The sequence below is a fragment of the Pocillopora damicornis genome, chromosome 6, assembly GCF_964200805.1.
Source record: "Pocillopora damicornis chromosome 6, jaPocDami1.2, whole genome shotgun sequence".
Lineage (NCBI taxonomy): Eukaryota > Metazoa > Cnidaria > Anthozoa > Scleractinia > Pocilloporidae > Pocillopora > Pocillopora damicornis.
The window spans coordinates 11,903,350-11,926,887 of record NC_142675.1 but is presented as its reverse complement, the minus strand read 5'-3'; the positions used below and the strand labels follow the sequence as shown (position 1 = coordinate 11,926,887).

At 40.0% G+C, this 23,538-nt stretch overlaps 1 protein-coding gene and 1 pseudogene across 1 annotated transcript; one reads left to right on the top strand and one right to left on the bottom strand.

Annotated features, from left to right (window-relative positions):
- The first annotated feature begins 3,265 nt into the window (after positions 1-3,265).
- LOC149043990 (tyrosine-protein kinase receptor Tie-1-like) lies at positions 3,266-23,226 on the top strand. The gene is made up of 21 exons (XM_089210811.1): positions 3,266-3,272; positions 3,615-3,884; positions 4,216-4,464; positions 5,735-6,007; positions 7,131-7,379; positions 13,277-13,543; positions 14,365-14,658; positions 16,552-16,863; positions 17,441-17,464; positions 17,878-17,988; positions 18,087-18,105; positions 18,240-18,270; positions 19,002-19,305; positions 19,467-19,577; positions 20,012-20,202; positions 20,895-21,017; positions 21,257-21,327; positions 21,498-21,538; positions 21,745-21,841; positions 21,927-22,026; positions 22,454-23,226. Exons 1-21 carry the CDS (start codon positions 3,266-3,268, stop codon positions 22,517-22,519), a joined length of 3,210 nt encoding a protein of 1,069 aa, XP_089066937.1. The 3' UTR covers positions 22,520-23,226.
- On the bottom strand, positions 9,411-12,263 carry LOC149043991 (uncharacterized; annotated as a pseudogene).
- Positions 23,227-23,538: the final 312 nt, after the last annotated feature.

Here is a 23,538-nt window from a genome sequence, read left to right as displayed (position 1 = left end):
TCGATGCATCGGCCACTTTGGTGTAGGCAAACTCAACGAGAACGGGCAGCGTCTCCTCGAGCTATGCTCCTTCCATGACCTCTGCATCACAAACACGTTCTTCACCACGAAACCTCACCACAGAGTGTCTTGGCGGCACCCCAGATCCCGTCACTGGCACCAGCTGGATCTCGTGATCACCCGCAGACCCCTGCTGAACAGTGTCCTGTCCACCCGTAGCTACCACAGCGCTGACTGCGACACCGACCACTCTATGGTCGCCAGCAAAGTGCGTCTCCAACCCAAGCGAATCCACCACTCAAAGCACAAAGGTCGTCCCCGCATCAATACAGCCGTGACCTCTGTGCCTGAACTACGCGAACGTTTCGCAGATGCCATCCAAGAGGCCCTCAGCGACTGTCCAACTAGCTGCACTGAGGATAGATGGAACCACATTCGTGACGCTACATACAAATCTGCAGTGGACACTTTTGGAAAGAGAGAGCGCAAAAACCCCGACTGGTTCGAAGCCGGAATCGTGGAACTTGAGCCAGCCATCTCATCCAAGAGAACTGCCCTACTGAACTACAAGAAAGACCCCTGTGAAAAGACTCTGACTGCCCTCAGACGAGCCAGAAGTGAAGCCCAAAAGATTGCTAGACAGTGCGCCAACAACTACTGGCAGAACCTATGTCAAGGCATCCAGACATCGGCTGACTGCGGCAACATTCGAGCCATGTATGAGGGAACGAAGAAAGCCTTCGGCCCATGCGCAATCAAGACTGCCCCTCTCAAGTCATCCACTGGGGAAATCATCACAGACCGTGCAAAGCAAATGGCGAGATGGGCGGAACATTACCAGGAGCTGTACTCCAGGGAGACCGTCGTGACTGACACAGCAGTGGAGAACACGAGCCCCCTGCCAGTCATGGAAGAGCTTGATGACCCACCCTATATCGAGGAGCTCAGTAAGGCCATAGACTCCCTAGCCAGCGGCAAAGCCCCAGGCAACGATGGCATTCCGCCAGAGGTCATAAAAGCAGGCAAAGAGACCAGTCTTCTCGAACATCTCCACGAACTTCTGCTACAATGCTGGGCGGAAGGAAGTGTGCCTCAGGACATGCGTGACGCCAACATCATCACGCTCTACAAAAACAAAGGTGATCGCAGCGATTGCAATAACTATCGCGGAATATCCCTCCTCAGCATCGTCGGCAAGACCTTTGCCCGCGTCGTGTTGAACAGACTGCAGTCACTGGCAGAGCGTGTGTACCCAGAATCACAGTGCGGATTTCGAGCCGAAAGGTCTACGGTCGACATGATCTTCTCCCTGAGGCAGCTACAAGAGAAATGCCGTGAGCAGAGACGCCCCCTGTACATCGCTTTCATAGACCTGACTAAAGTGTTCGACCTGGTCAGCAGGTCAGGTTTGTTCACACTCCTGCACAGGATTGGATGCCCCCCCAAGCTCCTGAGGATGATCACCTCCTTCCACAAGGAAATGAAAGGTAGTGTCCAGTACGATGGCTCCTCCTCGGACCCCTTCCCCATCAAGAGCGGCGTCAAACAAGGGTGTGTCCTCGCGCCGACACTTTTTGACATCCTGTTCTCCCTGCTGCTGCGCTACGCCTTCAGCCAATCCGAAGAGGGCATCTACCTGCACACCAGGAGCGACGGTAGCCTGTTCAACCTGGCACGCCTCCGAGCCAAGACAAAGGTGCGCAAAGTCCTCACCCGGGAGATGCTCTTCGCTGATGATGCCGCCATCACAGCTCACACCGAAACTGCCCTCCAGGAGCTCATCAACTGCTTTGCCCATGCCTGTTCACAGTTCGGCCTCACAATCAGCATAAAAAAGACCAACATCCCGGGCCAAGACGTCAGCACTGCTCCCAGCATCTCCATTGGTGACTGTACCCTTGATGTGGCGGAGGACTTTACCTATCTTGGGTCCACCATCTCCAGCAACCTCAGCCTGGACACCGAGCTGAACACAAGGATCGGCAAGGCCTCAACAGCTATGGCCCGCCTGACCAAGAGAGTGTGGGAGAACACTATGCTCACCATCAAGACCAAGACGCGAGTGTACCAGGCGTGTGTGCTGAGCACACTGCTGTACGGCAGCGAGAGTTGGACTCCCTACACCCGGCAAGAACGCAGGCTCAATGCTTTCCACCTGCGTTGCCTCAGGAGAATCCTCGGCATCACCTGGCAGGATCGCATCCCAAACACCGAAGTCCTAGCAAGGGCAGGAACTGTGAGCATGTACGCCCTGCTAACCAAGAGACGCCTGCGATGGCTCGGTCATGTCACCCGCATGCAAGATGGCAGGCTACCGAAAGACATTCTGTACGGTGAGCTTGCCACTGGGTCCAGACCCACTGGACGACCTTCGCTCCGCTACAAGGATGTGCTCAAGCGGGACCTGAAGGCGGGTGGCATTGCGCCAGCAGGCTTCGAAGCACTGGCAGCGGACCGCAGCGGCTGGCGATTCACCACCATGTCAGCCATCAAGACAGCAGAGCAGAAAAGAGAGGAGCAGCGGGAAGACAAGAGAGCTCGCAGGCGCCAGAGAGCAGAGGCCGACCCATCCCCCTCGGACGACAACGTCTTCGCATGCAGCAACTGCAGCAGGATCTGCCGCTCGAGGATCGATCTCTACAGCCACAGCCGGCGCTGCAGCTCCACCACAGACTGACCATGGGCGCAACTCCATTGTCTCCCGAGACAGAAGGATGCCAACAGAGGGTGTTGAGACTGATTTTGACTGATTTGATAAATGTATATAAAACATGAACATGCAACAGGAAAACTAACTGGCTTCATTTCAACAAACATTGCAAGTTTTTAATGGCGGCTGTCTTTTTCGCATCAGCGATTTTCATTCACTTTTGATACCTGAAGAGAGGTCTACTGTGATCTTCGGAGAAAAGATGGCCTTTTCATACTCTTAATGCAGGTTTGTTGAACGTTGCTGTTTGAAGACTCGTTTCCTACATTCAAGAGCACTTTAGGTAGCTAAAATAAGTGAAAATTATTCATTGTTATCTTCAGAGGCGCTTTTAATTTTAACTTAGTATAGGTTTGTTGTAACACGTAGTAATGGTTTTGATTAAAAGGATTCCATTGGAAATTAGCGCTATGATTCTTACTTGTTGACATAAAGTAGGTACACCTTAGTAACACATAATTCTTGAAGAAAATTTTGAAAAATAAATATCAGTTCTTTGCACGATCAAAGCTAAGTTATTCATTGGGAGGGCTTCTCCAGAACGTTCAGGATAATATGTACTGTAATTGACCATGGATGTCTTTTTTCCGTCAAAGGGTTGATACTCACTTACCATCAGGAGCTAAAAGTTGATAACAAACTTACTGTTGCACCTTAGTTGGATTTTCCGACCTTTCCTATTTAACCAATAACTTCTGATTTCTTATTAAAAATTTACTTTCAGCAAAATGATAATCAATGTTCTCAACTCTAATTCTCGAAAAACTAAGATATGCCAGTAATTATTTAATATGTATTACATGCTCATTTAATGCACTTTCACTTGTTTTACCCACTTACTTTGCATCAGTAACATGAAATCAACATGTATGCTTACATGATCTGTCAAATTCGTTATTTTCAGTTAAGCCAGATGATGTCACTTTGGAGAGGAACACAACTGAAAACAATGGCTGCACTGATACGTGGGTGAATTTCACATGCAAATCATCTGAAGCCAATCCACCAGTCCATAACTATGTGCTCCTTAGGAATGAAACAGATGTTAGCATAAGTGAAAAAGGAACATGGATAGAGAAAATATCACGAGGAGAAACATTTGTTTACAAATGTCAGGCATATCAGCAAGTTGACAATGTCACGAGCACAAACAACATTTTTCTATCTGTGAAAGGTAAAATTGAGATATTTAATGCTCACGGGCTAGTGCAATATTCTGAGCCCTTTTTCTACATGAAACCGGTTGTTTGCCGAAAATGTGTGCAGCCTGACAGAAGTCAAATTTAACTTTGATGGGGTCATACGTTTGCAACCGAGGCTTTTTAGGGGATAAAGTTATTGACATAATTTAAAACAGGGTTCATTTGAAAGATCTCATTTCTTATGGAACTACAGTTTAGAGGTTTTTTAAAGTTGTTTAACCATTGTTTTCCAAGATATACTTTTGCTCATGCCTTTGTTTCTAATCACTAAAAAAACTTATTTTTCCCGTCCACCCCCCTTAGTACCAGCTGCTGTGGAACAGATACAAAACGTAACAGTGAAGGAGGGTAGAAATGTGAAAAAGGAGTGCAATGTGACTGAAGGGACCCACCCTCTAAATGTGTCTTGGAAGGATGTTAAAACTGGTCAAGTCATTAAAGGAAAGCTACTGACTATCATTAACATCAGAAGAAATCAGAGTGGAGAATACAGATGCTTTGCAAACAACACTTGTGGAAATGAATCAGCAGGGATGTTCATCGATGTGCATTGTAAGAGCCTATATAATGTTTTCACCAGGCTTAGTACTGTTTTTTATTGAATGCTAGTCAGTGTGCTGTTCTTGTATATTTAGCCACAGAGCAATAATTTCAATGCTTCTTCCCAGTAATCGTATTATAATGTAAATTTAGTAAGAGTCAAATATCCTTTCCATTTTAAGTTCTTAAAAGAGTAAGAGATATTAGAGTGTGTAGAAAGGTGTTCGATGTAAAAAATTTTGAAATGTATTTTATCGGAATGAAAGATCCATAAGTTTTGAAAATGTGTGAAAGCCCAGTGATACAGATTCATTGCAAAGTCCTGTCAATCACTATCCCACTGAGATTCTTATTTAAACTCTTGCCGTTGTTTGGTATATTACTTCCGACCTTAGATACAAATGACCTTCTTTTGATACAAGTTTGTATTGACAAGGTTTAATGATGTTTTATTTCAGCCCATCATACGTATCGAAACATACAGCAATGATTATGTTCCTTGTTTTGTTAATTCATGGTAGTATTACATTTGTTAAGATTCAAGTGCTCATCGTATTGTAGGTTCCTAATGGACTGTAGACAGACATATCATTTGAAAGTTGTAGCCACGGTGCAAATATGGTATCGAAATGTATCTTTACAGGGCACAATTATGCGCACTTAGTATCAGTTTTCCTCTGAAATAAGCTATTTCTGCTTGAAAGAATACTAAGGATAATATATTCTTTAAGAATAAGGGAGTTACAAGTTTTAAATGCGTGGAAAAAGGCAAAATGGAAGAGGTTAATAATCTTTTAGTCACTTCTGTAAAGGAGGATTTGCTGTGAGGTTTCACCCATTTTCTTCCGATTTGTTCGATGTCTCAATTCACTTAAAAGTCTGATAACAAATAAAATTTGCCTTCACAAACTGCACATTTTAGTCAACAGAGGATTTAAATAGCTCTCCTGGTAACGAAATAGTTGGTGTTATTTTTCTTGTTGCAGTAATACCATTGTTGTTCAGCAAGCAATATATGAGTTAAAGTATTTTGCTCTTAGTCAGCGTTTTAACCATGGGTGGATGACTTGCTGCAATTTTCCTCTAAAAAAGTGTTATATTTTCTGACCAAGGCACTCCATGGATTGATACTCGATTAACCCACACACAAGATTAACCCTTCTTTGTTGCATTATCATGCTCCCTCTATACCTACACAAGAGGTTATGATTTATGACCAGGGAGAGTGTATGAGCCATGAAAAATGCAGGGACTAAGAGTTTGATTTGATTTACATTTTAAGACAAACCCGAAGGTGCAAGGCTTACTACCAATGCTGCACAAAATACTGTCACTGAGGGAGACACAGTTACATTTAAGTGCAAAGCTACGGCTGCTGTGCCACAAGTTTCAATTTACAAGTTCTATTTTAATGGCCGCCTCCTAAGTGGGAACAGCAACAGTGAGTATACTCTCAACAACGTCAATCGATCTCAGCACTATGGCGAGTACAAATGTGTCCCACATAATGACGCTGGAGATGGAGCAGAAGCCATTGTGAGACTTAACATAAATGGTGGGTAGAAACATCTTTGAGCATTTATGAGTACTTTGGAATTATAATCCAAAATGGGAAAAACGTTTTTTACCAGTTTACATTTCGTCAATGAAACTTCCCTAACAATGAGTTATTACAACCCTGAATAGGGAAAAATAGAGACCCTGGTATTTAGGTTGCCCCCCTAGAGGCTTTTCCTGGGAGTAATAGGAAAGAGCGCGGAGTGTGAGGTGGGTGAGAGGAAGGAGAAAAAAAGTCTGGGACGAAGTAGATATTGTGTGGCTTTACAGACATTTTTGCATTGCTCTCCAACTGAAGAGATGTCGCGCTCGCACGCATTTCTCAGCTTGCCACACAGTGCTCCTCACAAGGTACTTGGCAAAAGTGCTAGTGAAGGGTGCCTGTCTTGAAAAATTTCATCACTGCCCAATAATGAGTGGGTGCCTAATGGCAAAAGTTACGCCTGATGATATTGAACGAGTGCCTAATAATGATGGACTTGTGCCTAATAATGATGGCCTTGTGCCTAATAATGTTAGCCAGGTGCCTAATTACGATGAGCTGGTGCTTAACAACGATGAAAAGGTGCTTAATGATAAAAAACAATGCCTCATTATAATGAACATGTCCCCAATAATAAGGAAACAAGCCTGATAATGATTCATAAGTGCATAATAGGAACAAAACAATCATGGATTTTGTAGAAATGGTACCCCATGGTTATCCTAGATTGTTTTAAGACAGAAGAAGTCTATAAGCTTGTGTAACTTTTTGGGAGCCTCAAAAGGGTTGTACATTTGATTGTGTAGCAGAATACCTGGAATTTAGAAACAAGTTTGAGATTAATCTTAGGTCTGATTATAATTTTTTCGGTAAACATTATTCCAAAGCAATTATCCTGTGTCCACAAAAACTGTAAACTTACGCTTTTCATTAGAATATTTTAAAACTGATACAAATTCTGATTAGCCGACAAAGAGAAAGTTTTTTCCTTTTTTGATGTTTTTTTTATATTTGTGCTACATTTTATAATCTTATTTCTATAGCATATGAAGTGGATGGTTTTGACCCAAATGGCACTCTATTGCCTCCATCCCCGATTATGGTGTGGAAATTTTGTTGTTCCTCTCTTCTTATCTAGTTCCTGTCCAGTTTACAGAAGTGCCACAGAATATAACAGTTAATATGTCAACTCCTCTGTTTTTGAGTTGTGATGCCTCGGGTTTTCCTGAACCTAAGATAAGATGGGAAAAATCTGGGATTAAGTTGTCAGACACCAAACAGTTGAACATCAACAGTAGTGACAGGAATAATGCAGGAGAATATGTTTGCATCGCAAGTAATGGAGTGAGACAGGAAAAGACAGTAAGAGCTTATGTCACTGTGCAATGTAAGTCTGTTTTTCAGTATGTCATAAAAGCTGCTATTGCTGCTGAATCCATGAGACCGTCGAACCTATATTAAGCAGCACCATATTAAGTGGTCAACCTGTATTAAGTGTTTAGTTGTCAAAGTCCCCGATTCTTTTCCTACTTAGTCGCTTTTATTTTTACCTCTTTGTTAGTGGTTAGTTCTATTAAGTGGTCATGGTCACCTTTGAGTTAGTGACAACAGCCTGTTTGTATCGTCTTCCACCTGTAATGAACGGTCACATAGAGCGGAACCACTCCATTAAAACTAAAAATGAGTAGCATTTTATCGGCGTAAGGTCGTGACCCACATCTTTGCTTAAAAATAATGCCCAAACGGCAAAACGAAATTTATTTCCGACAAGGGTTCGGATGACTCTGCGACTCACAAAAGTGTTGCCGTGCCGGTGGGCAGAGATAGGAAAATACAAACTGCGCTAACCCATCAGATTGCAAGATTCATTACCATGCTCTCTGAGAAAAAAAAAATACTCCTTATTCTAGCTGCTGAGTAATTGTCCTAGCCCTGAAGAGGCAAGAAAAAATACTATCAATAAGCAAAATTTCAGCTTACATTATTCATTAGACCATCGAATAAGGGATTTTTTATTCACTATTTTTTTCAGTTTTTTGTGTTTTAATTTTAGTATGCGAATTACATCCCACGGCCTTATCTGTGCATCGTAGCAATCACATAAGTCAAAGACGAAAAAAACTAGAACTATACCATTTAAGTGTTCTTTTGTTCCTTCTCGCTTAAAAGTTCGCTTCTTTAACTTTAGGATCGGATTTTTTATTCCACTATTTACTCCAGTTTTTTGTGTTTTAATTTTAGTATGCGAATGACATTCCACGGCCTTATCTGTGCATCGTAGCTATCACATAAGGTGTACGTCAAAGACGAAAAAAGCTAGAACTAAACCATTTAAGAGTAAATGTCAATAAAAATCACAGATTATCGAAAAAGTCGCGGACACAGTCAAAAATCGATTTGGTTCATTTTTTGCCTGTGGGTAGCCTTATCTAGTAAACAAACGGAAATGGGGTTAGATTGTTGAAATATGCACTTTAACGGGAATAATTTGTTTTAACATTTCCGGGGGTAAATAGCTCAAATTTCACCAAGCGCGATCCTGAAATTATGCACTTTTCGGGCACTTGTCGTGCTAAGAAAAACGTAACGGAAGGACTTTTCTAGTCATAGAATTATTGAGTTGGAACTGCATTATCGAGACAAAGTGATAGTTTTTGTCTCATGTTATTATTGGAGGAGCTACGTCCCTATTAAGAGACGACATCTTCGGCCTTTCGAAATTAAGGCAAAGGTGGCCTAGAATAGCTTGGCAAAAATACATGTGGTAGTGTCTCAAAGTTTACAATAACACTACCAAGAAGCCTTGAAAGATAGTTCTTAACGATGTGGGTTTTATTTCTTTGGGACCTATGACTATCAAAAGATGACCACCAGCCGAATTTCGGTTAAATTAGTATGACGCCATAATGAATGCATAATAACAAAATTAAACGCGTCGGACACAAATAACTGTTTTGGTCAGTTATATCTTCGCTGGCCGTTAAAATGACTAGAAACATATTAAAATGTCTATAACTACACTTGATTTTTATATACGGAGACAGGAGAAACAATTTTCGACTTTTGCTACCCTTTGAGAATCACACCATAATTCTGCATAATTCTACACACAACCGGTTAAACAGTTGAATTGCACTCAAAAGGTTAAATTTAGCACATAGCCGTTAGTATCCGTTTACTTCTCATCCGGTGAACATGGATTCGAGCATTTGCATCCCTTTTGCGCCTTCTGCACTCGCCAGTTTCGAATTTACTGAAAATCGTTCAACACAAAGATTTTTTCACAAGCAATGGTGAGCTCGAGTGACTAAAATCCGATATGTAGGACTCTGCTGTCACGCAACGCCTCCATGTAAATAATACATGCACTGCTTTTATAATCAGCAGATCAGTTATTCGTAAAACGTTCAGTGCTCAGTTACTTGGAAGAGCAGGTACACTCCTGGACTAATTGTGTGAGTCGTGCGATAAATGGCTTTTTCCTCTTCTGAGGCGAAATGTCAGAAATATCCAGCCCAAGGTCGATGCACATGTCTCTTAGACTATCCACTCTTAAAGTTGTAAGTGTACGTTTTTGTACAAGTTCGCAGAGTTTAGATCGAAAGATACAATCGGACGTTGAATAGCCACATCTCTCATCACATTTGCACACACTGTAGATAGATGACTCTTAGCTTCGGCGGAAATTTCGTCCTTGTCGACGCTCTCCATGTTCACTTCTGAGATTTCACTAGCTTTTGCTCGGTTACCGGCGGCTGTAACTTATAATCGCTTCTTTGCTGAAGACGGCTGAAGGAGCTACTAATCTGCTGCGACGTAAGGACTTCATCAGGTTGAAATCGACGTCCCCCCGCTTGGTCTCTTGCTAGGCTCATGGTTTTCGAAACTTCCTGTGGATCGCTTTTCCGTCCACTATACTTCCCTTTTTGAAATTGGTTAGTTAAGAATTCAGTCTGTTTCCTTGTAAAACGCACCTTTTTCTTAATTGTCTTCAGGCCCCAACCCATTGGAGGCGGCAAGCCGTCACTCTTTGATTGTGCGGCAACTTGAACGCTTTGTATTCGACTGCGTCCCTCCGTCAGCTTGGAAGAATATTCTCTTTTAGCTTTATCGTAGAGAGTTTCCTGTTCGAGCATCATTTGGTGTTTTCCAGTATCTAGGTGTGTCTGGAGGTTTGCAAAGCGACTGTAGGCTTTTATACATCCTTCTTCTGGACACGGGAAAAGCATGTCATCTGGCTTATATTCCCCAAAACAGCTTCGATCGCTTTCAGTTAAGAAATTTGCTTTGACAGAGCTTTCCTTAATATGTCGGTGTCTCATAATCTTGAACGTCAGTGCGCCACTTGGACTCTGCGATGGCGAGTCTAGGATTTCCAATTTTTCGGGCAACTTCATGACTCCTTCGAACTTGGCCAATGGCACTACTTTACTGGAACCCACATTGAATGCTCTCCACACTCGTGTGTCACTTTCATCGTACTCAAAATTGTTGAGTAAGCTTATGCCATCCCAATTGATATTAAAGGTGCTTGACGGCTTGGCAGCAACATAACTTGCTTTCTCTCCTGTGGTTTCTTGGCCAGATTCAATGGCTGTTTTGAACTGTAGAGCGTTGATAACATCATTGCCTTCGTTTACGTACCTTCCAACGTACCTTCCCTTGATTGTTGCCGCTTTGCCATCACATACCACCTTTCCACCTTGAGGGTCCGAAAAGTCGTTTATTACAACAGCCACTCCCATGGCATCACCGGCCAGCTTAGCTGAGATGATTGAATTTCCGCTGTGATAACAGCCAGCGTTATATTGTTTGTAAATAAGCCATTTCCAGCTCTGGAATTTCCTTTTTCAGGGTAGTGAGGCAGTCAAGCATTATCGAAGCCACCGTCACACTGTCTTGGGCACAGCTTTGAAATACGTGAACAGGTGTCTGCGATTCAAAGTGCTCAGAACCCTCTGACCGTCTTATGGCAACGCTAATGTGCCATGGCAATCCTCGCTTCGCAAACCAATCTGACTGTGCCTCTCGATATTTTCGGGGCATATATTTCATTGCCCATTCCTGGACTAACAACACCGATCGGCTGTCGAGTCTGGCTAAAACTGAATGTTTCGCCTCAGCTTGATGGACTGAACGTAGCTGATGGGCTTTCCAGCAAATGATATCATCCCTTGCCTGTTTGATGGTAAATTGCATGTCAGCTTGATCTTCTGCTGACGAGAGCGCACTTGAACACTCATCTTCTATGGTGCACAATACTTCCTGTAACTCATAACATTGCTCATGTGACTCATTGTGGAGATGGTCGAAGGAGTCCCGAAATTCAGCATTGCTCTGGTCACTTAGCGCGTAAACTCGACAATGATCGGGAACCTTTGAGGCCTCCACTACATGTACCTAAAATAAAAAGTAAAATGACAAGCGCGTGATTTAGTGTATATTTACAAAGCATTGCATGCGCATATGATCGACATTTCAAAAAGATTACTTAATTGATTCTCATGCACCCACCTTGTAGTCGTCCTTTAGGTACTGCTTCGAAAAACGAAGTTGCTTCTTAATTTCCCTCGCTCATTGCTGAGTCTTGCCACAGTCAACATGCTTGTCTACTAGTTTTTCCATGGCATCAATTGCTTCCATTCCTGATGCTGAAAAGTTATCAAGTCCTTGCAAAGACTTGCGAACAGATGAAGAACACACGGCCCAAACTCTCTGTAGAGTTCTCTTACTCATAGGCTCAAAGTTGATTTCACAGCAGTATTGTTGATACTATTGGACAATACGCTCTGCTATTGTTCTGATAACATTGGGTGTTTTTATGATCTCGCCAGTCGACAATTTTAGAAGTTTTTCCCCGAAAGGAACATCTTGAGTAACGTGTGGACTCGTTATGAAAGAAACAAAATGTTCTAATCTTACAGGTTCAATACTCATTCTTCTTTTCTCCTGGTTTGGAAGAGGAGCAGCTCTTCCGTGTATCAGGCTTCACGAAAATCCCGCTTCTTGCTAAGATAATTTCAATCTCTGTCTCAACACCTGAGAATTGTAAAAAACGCTTGTGGCTTCCTCTGCGCCACAAACGCCACCTACAATATCAAGTTAAGATTAAGACTTTCTTTTTCTGCTGGAGTTAAAGCAACCGTTGTCTTTATTCCCCTCACCGACGATTATTACGCTTTTGTTTTTTGTTTACTTTCGTTAACTGATCACAACTGGGTTGTGACACGCTGTAGAAAATGACAACAACAAGTAACTTTATTTTACTCATCCTGGCTCAGTGGCTTCAATGAGTTAGCCGGTCGGCCCCCTTCACACCAAATTGCAAAGGACAGTATTTCGAAAATATCTTCCAAGCGGAATAACAAGGGCCCATAAACGATTTCTAAGGTAAGGAACTATTGATGTCAAAGCAAAAATAAAAAGCTAAGTGCGGCTGCGACTCAAACAATGCTTTGCTTGTGCCATTGCAATGTTGATTTTGTTCATTACAATATGGCGCCATTTACAATTTTAGCGAAGTTTGGTTGGTTGGTACATCAAAACAGCAGAAGATACCAGAAGAATGAAACGATGAATTTGAAGACCCACCTTATAAGCCCTCGTGATAGTATTGCTGGAGATTTTGAGAAACTACCACATGCATTTTTGCCACACTACATTAGGCCGGGTTTGGCATGAATTAAATATGGTGAACACGTCCACCGGTAATTAACCCGTGGTTTCGTCAGGAAGGACACGATGCAAAAAATATCACTACAACTTGGTGATGGAAGGCCACATGTATATATTTATAGCTAGAGAAGTCCTGCTGTTGCATTTTAGTTCATGCAAGGACGGCCTGAAAACTGCATAATTTAGAGCTCGCAGGCACTCATTTTCGATCATGCAATTAATATCAGTTTATTTCCGTTAAAATGAGTATTTACAGAAACTAACCTCACTTCACTTTAAGTAGTACCTATAGCTACCTGTAGACAAAAAATGAGACGAACGATTTTTTTACCATGTCCGCGATTTTGTTATTTTTCTTTGATTTTTAGAGAAATTCACTCTTAAGTGTTCTTGTGTCCTTCTTGCTTAAAAGTTCGCTTCTTTAACTGTTGGATCGTTCAGTGCGACCAACATGTTGCTGCGTAGTTTTGCCTTGTTCTAAATTGCAATACTGTGGCATATTTTTCCTGTTCTCATGACTATGTTTATAAATCTCTTCAATATTCCAAATGATATGAAGTATCACCAATTATTTATTCAATTGCTTATTAAATTGGTATTTATTCTTAGACCCGCCCACAATTCAAAGTGTCACCACGTCATCTAAGAAGTCTTGGATTGGCCAGACAGTGACTTTGAAGTGTCTTTCTGATGGTGTTCCTTTACCAACACTCTATTGGTACAAACCTGAGGGAAGCGAAATTAACAGAGCCAGAGCCAGAGAAAACAAAGTACAAGTGCCACTCAGTAGTGATCAAGATTTTGGTCATTACAAGTGCCTTGCTGCCAATGGATTTATTCCATCTGATGAGAAATTAATAATGATAAATCAGATAAGTAAGTAAAAAAGATCAGTGTATTTCGTAAGAAGTAAACTATATATAAGGTCAGCATTTTCTTTTGCCTTTGCTCACTACCAATGTTTCAGGTGTATAAGAGGTGAAAGCAAAATTTTCTTACAAAGTACTCGACAGAGTAACTTATTCCCTTTGTAAAACTCATTCGATTATTAAGAATATAATGCGTGCGGATATTTCGCAAGGTTCATGGGTGTGTGAAAAAATATAAGCTAATGCTCAACCATCGAATAAGAGATTTATCATTCTACTTTTTTTTCATTTTCTAACAATTTGGCTGCTTAGATTTCGACATACATCCTATCTTGCCTTATCTGAGCGTGCCGTTTGCATTTTCCCCTCTTCGGCAGCGTTAGACCTTCACATATTTTTCACGTTCGTTACCCCAATGAGGCAGAAAGGCTTAGTAGTGGAATTATGCCAGATATAGTCGGCCTGATCTTTTAGAGGAAAATGCACCCACATTTTTTAAAAAAAGGTTTACAAAAGACTGTCGACACCTTGCCCTTTGGTTGCAATAAACACGTTAAAAGAGAGCATTAAACTTTAGACAGATTGACATCCTCTCATGCGGGTATCCATAGAAAAATTCCTTCACAATGGGCTATTAATTGTTCCTCTTTTTATTAAGCTCTTGGCTGAATTTATCCGTAGGTATATTCATTAAACTGTGATATTACAAGGACTTGCATTCATCCTACGTATTGTGACAAAACTCACTATGAGGTAATCACCCCAAAAATTTCTCCTTCCTCCTTTTTTTTTTTGCTCAAAATGATCCCTTTTTATGGCACTATGTAGAGAGACCAGGGAAAGCATCCATCAAATCATCAGAATCAGTAATACAAGCAACTTTTATAACAATAAGATGGACTGCACCAGCTGAAGATGGAGGAAGTCCGATTACAGGATACCTAATGATCTTACAAAAGGGAGAAACTGAGATAGAAAAGGATAATATCACCGATCCTGGGACGACAACTCATTCGTTCCGCGGTTTGGAGAGAAATACCAACTACACGGTGAAACTGTTTTCTAGAAATTTTGTATTCGAGGGAGATGCTACTGTAAGGAAGATGAAGACCAAGTTTGAAGGTGAGGAATTACAAGTCATTTCGTGACTGAGCACCTTACACCAATCATTTTGTTGGCAACTTAGATTTCTCTCAGTTTTAACAATGTTATCTGCACGCTGCATTATAAGATTTTTTATTTAAATTGTTATCTTCCTCCTTGGTGGCCAGTTTCCTTTCCCTTCCTAAGAGGTACCTACGTTTAAAGAATCATAATAATAAATAAACCACAGGTGAACATAGGTAAGAACAATAGACAACCTACGAGGTTACGTTCCGTAAATGCTACTTGTTTTATCAAGTATTGCTTGCCTTTCTGGTTTTTTATAATGTTCACGCTTCATAACCTGTTGGTATAAATAAACGACAACAACGGCCGCTAGATAGTTGGTTGAATATAGTTTTCCTAACTCTTTCGGGCTATATTTAGAACACCCAATAACTAATTATCCCTTTTGACGGTGAAACGATTTTCGCAAATCGGTTGACCAAAGAACTGAAGTTTGAAGTAATGGGCCTTCATGAAAATCTTTTTTAATATGCCAATATTTTGGGGAAATCTCGTCAAAACGTTTGTGGATGGCCTCGAAGAGCCGACCGCGTATTTTCTTTAAGATGAGAAAAGTACGAGCGCAAAAAAACAGAGTATTACTAAAAGAAGTCAAGCTGTAAGCTGTAACCTGATAAAATAGGAAAAATTACGACGCACGAAATGCTAAACCAAGAAATTAAACCTCTTGCTTATAATTAAGGTCGATGGATATCGTTTTCTTACATACCTATAAGCTATATTCAGAGCACCTAAAAAAATCAAACCTCCATGGGTCCCATAGCTATCGGGATTTGCTACTAATTTTCGACATTTTATGCGCACTTCTGGACATTTTCTTCGCAAAACCTTTCATTATTTTACTCGTGTAGTACTTCTTGTGTTAACGCTAGGTTTGTTTGTAACGATTTTCTTTCAAACCTATGTCACAGACTTTCAAAATCAGCAGTTCTAGAGCCAATTCCAGATAATACTGTCAGTAAAATTATACTCTCCATTATAAATTACATTGTCTATCGAGGGGAAATGGCGGTGTTTTAAAATTACCATAGCTTGTTTTCATTTCGCAGGGATAAGCCCAAACCAAAACAATTAAGGTTGCCGTTTGCAGGAAAGTTTTTTTCGAATTTCATCCGGCACAAATCTCACACAACCGAAAAAAGTAGCATGGTAAAAGCTGTGAATTTATCAACTGAAGTTGAGCAGCCGTAACATGGCTACGAGGTTCGTCGCACCTGTTATCGCTTTTGCGCTTCTAGTCATCGCCTCCTCAGTTGGCAAACTCCCTGGAGAAACAAAGCTTGTTGTCTCAACGGAAAAACCCGCGTCAGCTTATGTTTTGAGAGGAAGAGCCGTTTCCCTGGACAGTCAAATGGCTTGGGAAGCGGAGCATGTGTATTCAGTTTTATGCTGTGTCATTGCCGAGTACCTGTACTAAGTCATGCGCAACGTCAAACTTTGAAAAGCAGAAAATAGTCGCACGCAAAATGAGTTCCTTTTCTGTAATTACATGCCACAAATGAATGGCGAATTGTAACATCATCTATGCATTGGTCCTTCATTTGATCCTATGTAAGTAACAAGTAAATGCTAGTAGAGGTCAGTGTATCATCCAAATTTGCCTTGTATATGCAGTATTTGTTTTAGGTTACAACCAACCATCATTTTAGGCTTCCTATTATCATTTTTTGTCTTTTAAAGTTTTTTTGCTTGCTTTACACTTTTGTTTCAAAAAATATCCCAAAATAATCCTCGACCAATTTACAGATTATTTTATCACTGATAATGGTTGTGACCAGGTTTGTAACAAGAAGTTGTATAATTATTAGATATTTCACGCTCTTCGTGTCTTTGACATCAATCTAGGAGCCCCTGATGTGGTCGAAATAGATGAACTGCCAGGTGAAATAACAGACGATACAATTACCCTTAAGTGGAAGGAGCCAGAAAGTAATGGAAAAGTTATTACCATGTATACAGTGTACCAAAGAGTAGTGACTGATGGAAAGGTGGGACAGTGGACAGTAATTAGGAAAATCAGAGATGTTTCTGTGAGAGAATTGAAAATAGCGTTGGAGAGAGGAAAGGTGTATCAGTTTGCCATTACTGCAACTAATGAGCTTGGTGAAGGCCTAAAACAAGAGAAAGCGAATATCCAGCAAGTTAAGGCAGAAGGAAGTATGTTCAAATGAATCTTATTTTCCCCTTTCAAAGGTTTATCCTTTTCTTTTCTTAGTTTTCATGCACTTCCGTGTCATCAACATCGAGGTATTTACGAGTGAATTCAGGTTTTTGCAAGCTAGTAGCTTGCAAAAACCTGAATCAATGAGAAAATTTTCGCTTACGTCGCACTTCACATTTGTGTGCCAGCTAGAGGCCCGTTGGCTGATGTACCAGAAGTTGTTTTTCAGTGTATTTTGTCACTAAATTTCAGTTAAAAAGGTTAATTAAATAACAATAGTTAAAACGGCAGCAATTACACTCACAGCCGATGGCTGTATGAAAAATATCAACTTCAGAAATCACATCCCCATACGGGACTTATTTATAATTTCAGGGAAGTGATCTTTGATATGCAAACGTATTGGAAAGAGACAGAGTCATTCATCATGCGTAAATAGGGGGGCTGAACTCTGGGGTCGCTACATCGATCACTGTATCAGCACTACTTTTCCACCAGAGAGGAACTCAATTGTTTTTTAACTAAAGTCAATTACTTTCATTTAGCTCTAAAATAGAGTTTTTATCTCCACAGACGGCTCGGAAAGCACGGCAAAAGGTAAGAATAACAAAGAAATTTTAAATGCATTAAAGTTCAAAAAGTAACCAAGTACATAATCAGACATGGTTTAGTGCTACTCTGGTTTAAAGATTTAATGAATGAAGTTACAACAAGTAATAATCCTGATGAGAAGGAACCAGCGACTTACTTTGCATTTCAGTAAGTGATATATTTCCACGCTTTTGTTTTTGTCGTTGTTGTTGTTTTTAGTCAATTAAACAAAATGATCTTACTTTTGGAAATTATTAAAGAAAGATTAGCACCTTATTTTTCTTTAGTACCTAGCCAATGAGAGTTAGATTTTTGGCCATGGGCCTCAGATATGTAGTGAGAGCAGTTTATCGACCAGGATCAATGTAAATGTTGTTTGAATGTTACTTGATCAAGTTTTGTAAAATGAATCATTTTAGGTCCTGAGGAATGTAACTGCCCATCTAACAAAGTCTTGTTGGCCATAATTGGGGTTCTTGCCTTCACAATCCTTCTTCTAATTATTTACATAATCTGGCTACACAGGAAAGGTAGGAAAGGGTTTGGCTGGAAGATTCATTTTTATACAAAAGCAAATTTTGACCCACATCCACATCATTTGTCTTTCTTTCCTTTCGTTCTTTTTCAGGCGCTGTAGGGAAACAGAGGTAAGAATTTTCTGCCTGTTGGATTGTGTCGATGTAATGTGCCCGATATGGTTTCATCTTGGCACAAAATTCCACTTTAAAGCTGATGAAACTCTCAGCTTTTTATAGGTATTCGTATGCTTTCTCAATTGCAGGACTTCTGAAGATGAAAGAGGTGTCTACGACGTAAGTAACAGCTAAGACATTGACTTCATGTTAGTGTGGCCAGAAATTACGTAATCTCACATTACCTCTACCTTCTAAAGGAAAATAAACGCTTGCATCAAATGAGAAGGATAAAGGTGTAGTTCTACAAAAAAAGCGTGCTGCATTAATGGAAGATACAATGAAATAGGGGAGGAAGTTAGACTCGATTAGATCTTTGTCCTCGGATCCTGTCTTTTACCAAGCTACTCCATGGATTTTCCCTAAGTTGTCCCTGGTTTAACTGCGTGTCTTAACTTCATAGATCACTAACTGGTCTGCACACGGTTGATATTTGTTTTCTAAATAATTTTTTCTGCACATTTTTTGGTCGTCTTATTTTCTTGATGCCTTGTTTTCTAAACGTTAATCTAGGAGCTGAGTACAGCAAGAGGTTTGTTTTTGTGCGTATATTTGTCAAAAAATTGCATTACCAATCGACAATCTCCATGTTGCAGTTTGTAGCTTTTGAAAATACGCTATTAACCTCGAGTACTCCATTGGACATGATAGTTTCAACAGCAACTAACAGAATGTTAGTAATATTAAGGACAAGTGAGATTATAAAATATTTGTAATCTTCGGTTATGAAAGAATGTAAGGGTTTGTCTGATGAAAATGGGTGAATTGATTTTTGTAACCATGTGAAACTTTTTGCTGGGATTAATAACAGATTTTTGTATGAATACCTTAACGGTATGTTGGTTTAATAGAATGAAACAGGATTAGAAGATATCGAACCAAGTCTACCTGATTCAAGAAAACTCACTCAGCCTCCTGCGGAATACATGGATCTCATAGAAGTGAACAAAGATGATAGAAAAGCACAAAGTACCCCTCCAGGTGCTGATTACGTGCCTCTTCATCCGTTAACACGCTGCTGGGAAGTTCCGAGACATAACGTGACCATAGAAAAAATCATTGGGAAAGGTGCTTTTGGTCAGGTTGCCAAGGGAACAGTAGTAGGACTTCGCGGGAGTACTGAAACGACCACAGTGGCTATTAAAATGCTGAAAGGTGAGTTTTTGTGCCGTAAATGGAATGACAATCTTTAATTCAGGGAATGTTACCGGGTTACCGTATTTGTTAGCTATTTGCCATTTCATAATGTTATTTACTTAGCATTTCGCATAATCTTCCCGTTAACCAAATTTTACTCTTTGTTTTTAACGCTCCAGCGAACGCAACTGAATCCGACAAGAGAGATTTGATGAAAGAACTTGACACAATGAAGCAGCTGAAACCACATCCTTACGTCATTAAGCTTCTGGGATGTGTTACTGAATCTGGTATGCTTTGGTTATGCGGGTCTAATTTTGTTGTACACATTTTGTTTATGATTTACTTTTCAACGCTCTCTCGTCATTGATAATTTGCTTCAATGGAAGGGTCACTGCTTCACAATGAAGCACAACAAAACAACCATTGCAAAAGGTAATTTTATCTTTTTTTTTAGCCGACAAAGACTAAGACCGAATATTTGCACTGAACCGATGATTCTGTTTGTATAAGCAGAAAAGCGTTTTGTAAGGAAATATTTGGTCTGTACCTTCTAATGAGACCGTTCAATATTTTTCAGCTTTTCTTCGTAAAACTACATCTTGTTCTCGTGCGATTTCTTCAACAGTTTTAACCATGACTGTGCTATTCATATATTTTATTTATTGCTAAGTTTTTCATAGAGAGAGAGTAATATATCAATTGAATTGCTTAATTTCTTCAGAACAGCTGTTGGTTTTGATTGAATATGTGCCTTTTGGGGATCTACTGGGTTACCTGAGAAAGAGCCGTGGATTAAAAGACACTTACTACAAAGACCCGGATATCAAACCACAAACAAATCTAACGTCACGGCAGCTGATGAAGTTTGCTTGGCAAATTGCTGATGGAATGAGTCATTTGTCCTCAAAATCTGTAAGTTAATTGAAAAAAACACAAAAGACAAACGATTCTAAAGCCTTCTTGTAAGGCGTATCGCCATGTTAAGCTTTGTCTTGCATAAAATGTTATGTCTTCACAAGATCACGCCCGGGAGAAGCAAACGTATTCTTACCGTCTTGTTGACGTTTTCTTTTTCTAGGGCGGGGAATCCCCACAATCTTGACGTCATCATCTAAGTCTTATCTCAATGTGCGAAAGGCAATATTTGTGCATCGTTGTAAATGCACCTCATTGAAATAAAATATCTGGGTTCTTCTCGTGTACTTAAAGGCAGAGACGTGAATGAATAGGATCTTTTTAAGCTAAAACTGTGTGTACAACAAATATTCATTTTAGTGACAAGAAAGAAAAGGAATTAAAACTTGAAATTTAAAGATTCGTCTTTAGTTGCTAAACTGCTATATTACAGAATCCTATTTCGATTAAAATCTTAAGATAAGCGTTCTATGAAATAACTACGTATTGCAGAAATAAGGCAGTTTGCTTCTCTTTGGAATATGGGGCGGTAATTATAGCAAATTTAATTTTCTACCCTCTCAATGAAAGAGAAATACGCACACCATATTATGTCGCTAATCATTTCTATTTTCCCACCTGAGCCATTTCGTTTCAGTTCTTTTTCTTCTGCAATCGCAATTTTTGCTGTTGCATCAATTCTTTCTTAGATCATTCACCGAGACCTTGCGGCCCGTAATGTGTTGGTTGGACAAAAGGAAACTTGTAAAGTGACAGACTTTGGAATGGCTAGAGAATTGCAGCAGGAAAATATTTATGAACGAAAGACTAAGGTAGTCAAGAAAGAGGGAAGGTGGGGGCGGTACCACATATTGTTCAGTTTAGTGATCTTTCACGATCATTGCTGTGGTAAAGCTGATATATTCCTGATTTTGATGATGAATTCCTTGGATGGGACCTAATGAAAAAATTAGCCGGGCGTAGACGAGTACAACTTTAAATATCGCTGTCTTTGACAAGTCGCTTCCTATAATTTTTGAGCCGTTTCACTAAGTGATATTTAAATCTTTAGGGCCGTCTTCCCGTGAAGTGGACAGCTTATGAGGCCTTGTTGTATGGTAAATATACCACCAAAAGTGACGTGTAAGTATACCTGACTATTACCCCTTGCAATTTTTTCAACAAGGTTTATCAATTTTAATCAGGACATGAATTTTACGCTTTGTCAAAGAATACATATGCTTTAGTTATCGTATATAATTTTAATGTCTTCAGTAACCTAATTTCTATTTGTTTGATTTGTCGCTCTACAGATGGAGTTATGGAGTTTTACTGTACGAGATTTTCACCATAGGTAACATCGAATGGAAGTTTATTAGGATATATTTCTTTGTTGTTTTTTTTTTTTTTATGGTGCTGTATATTTACAATGTATTGTGTTCAGTTAGACAAACGTAATGAGCTTCCCCATGCAATATTAAACTCCATCAAGTTACATTTGTCTGTGAAGGTCTGTTTTTCGTTACATTTATATTTCGATGGCCTTATGGTTTCTTCCAGGCGGTTCACCTTACCCACGAATGGATGGAAGAAAAATTGCAAACTTACTCCAGGATGGATACAGGATGCCTAAACCACAACACGTCGATGAAAAATTGTAAGTTTTCTTTGTTTACTCGTTCTCCCTCATCGTTCGTGGAAACGTTCTTTAAATCTCTTACAGATCATTTGAACAATACCAGGTATCAGATCATGATGAAATGCTGGAAGAATGACCCAGATGCAAGACCAACTTTCACTGAATTGAAAAATCAGCTTAAAGAAATGGAAACCCTAAACAAGGTGAGAATTTTGGTTAACATGAAAGTTTCTTTTCACAGAGAACCGAGTGGCTCAGTCTCAGCTAATTAGGGTTAAACTTAACAGCATTGAGTTTAGATATAGCTTAGAAATATGTACCCATCTGTAATTTTTACGAAGTTTAGATCGCATCTTTTTGTTATGTCACTGAAGCTCACATTCCACGAAAAACAGCGAAGAAGCGAACTAGAATGTCTCAATGACAATTGACATTTTTTGGTTATTTAAAAGATCATAGGATGTTTGCAAAACTGCATAAGACGCAATAGTAGCAGACGACGACGCTATAAAACACTTCCTCCTTGAATTTGTTTTGGTGTGAAAAGCTGACGAATTGCGGATAACCGCTAATCACGCAGAAGGAACACTTTTTTAATGATGCTGATTATTAAATTACTTTTCTCTGCAGAAGCTGATCAACATGACAATGTATGACAAGCAGTTGTATGCAAACGTCGAGGATTTAATGGTGTAGTTAGATACACGTCCACAGTGTGTGACTGGCTAACATTTTGAACATTTCTCCCACACAATTTTCAGGAATTAATTATCTTTGCCCTACACGCTTACTTGGTAGAATTAGCCATGTTGTGTTAAGCAATTAATCTGGAACGTTGTACTTCAATTGATTTTATATTCTTAAACGCTGAAACGCTTTTATAAGTTTACCGATAAAGTATACTCTCATTTTGCTCTTAAACAAATTAAGCGCTTAGACGTATGCTCGACACAAGCGTTTGAATTCAGTTTATTTTCTGGCTCAATTCTGAAAGGCAGGAAAGCGCGTAAATAAATTCCAATTTACCACAATTTACCAGATTGAAGAGATCTCGCTCTAAGTGCCATAGCTGTGTACAATTTTAATAAATTGCTAAAACGCTTTTGTCCCAAAACCCGCTTGTTTGCAGGAAAGCTATGGTGCGCATAAATTTCTTTCCCTAAGACCGCCTATACCTGCGTTACCAACTCGAAATACTTTTACACTGAAAGTATCAGTAAAATTAACGGTATTTTAATCAAAATTACTTCTTCAAGAAAGTTTTTGGTTTGGCCTTAAGGCCCGATAGTTTTCGCATACTAGATAAACGAATCTAGTGTTAGGTACGTGTTCAAGCCTTTCTGTCTTGGACACGTTAATGTAATAACTTTGGTTTTTTTTTATAATAAAAGTGTTGAAAAGTTCGGAGTTGACTCTGTCTGCATGATGATGCCGTAAACGAGATCACATCTTTCACTTCACGACGTTGATCTATTATATCTTGACCCATCTCTCTAGATCTATTTTTCGAAGGAAGGAAAAAACCAAACCAACGTTACCTGGGCGTAAAAGAGCTTCCAGAAGAGCAAAATATCGCTTGTACGTATTTCAACAGACTTACATCGAAGAGACAATGTTCTCCTGTCACCCTCAGTTGAGGTTAGGGGTCCATCAATCTTACATAATTATAAACTAGGTTACCTTTTGATCAAAACCCTTCTTTCCTCAGCTGCATT

Coding starts and splice junctions, on each gene's coding strand:
- LOC149043990 (XM_089210811.1), top strand. Junction 17,465..17,877: donor CTCGGAAAGCACGGCAAAAG/GTAAGAATAACA, acceptor GAATCATTTTAG/GTCCTGAGGAATGTAACTGC. Junction 21,018..21,256: donor TTTATGAACGAAAGACTAAG/GTAGTCAAGAAA, acceptor TTAAATCTTTAG/GGCCGTCTTCCCGTGAAGTG.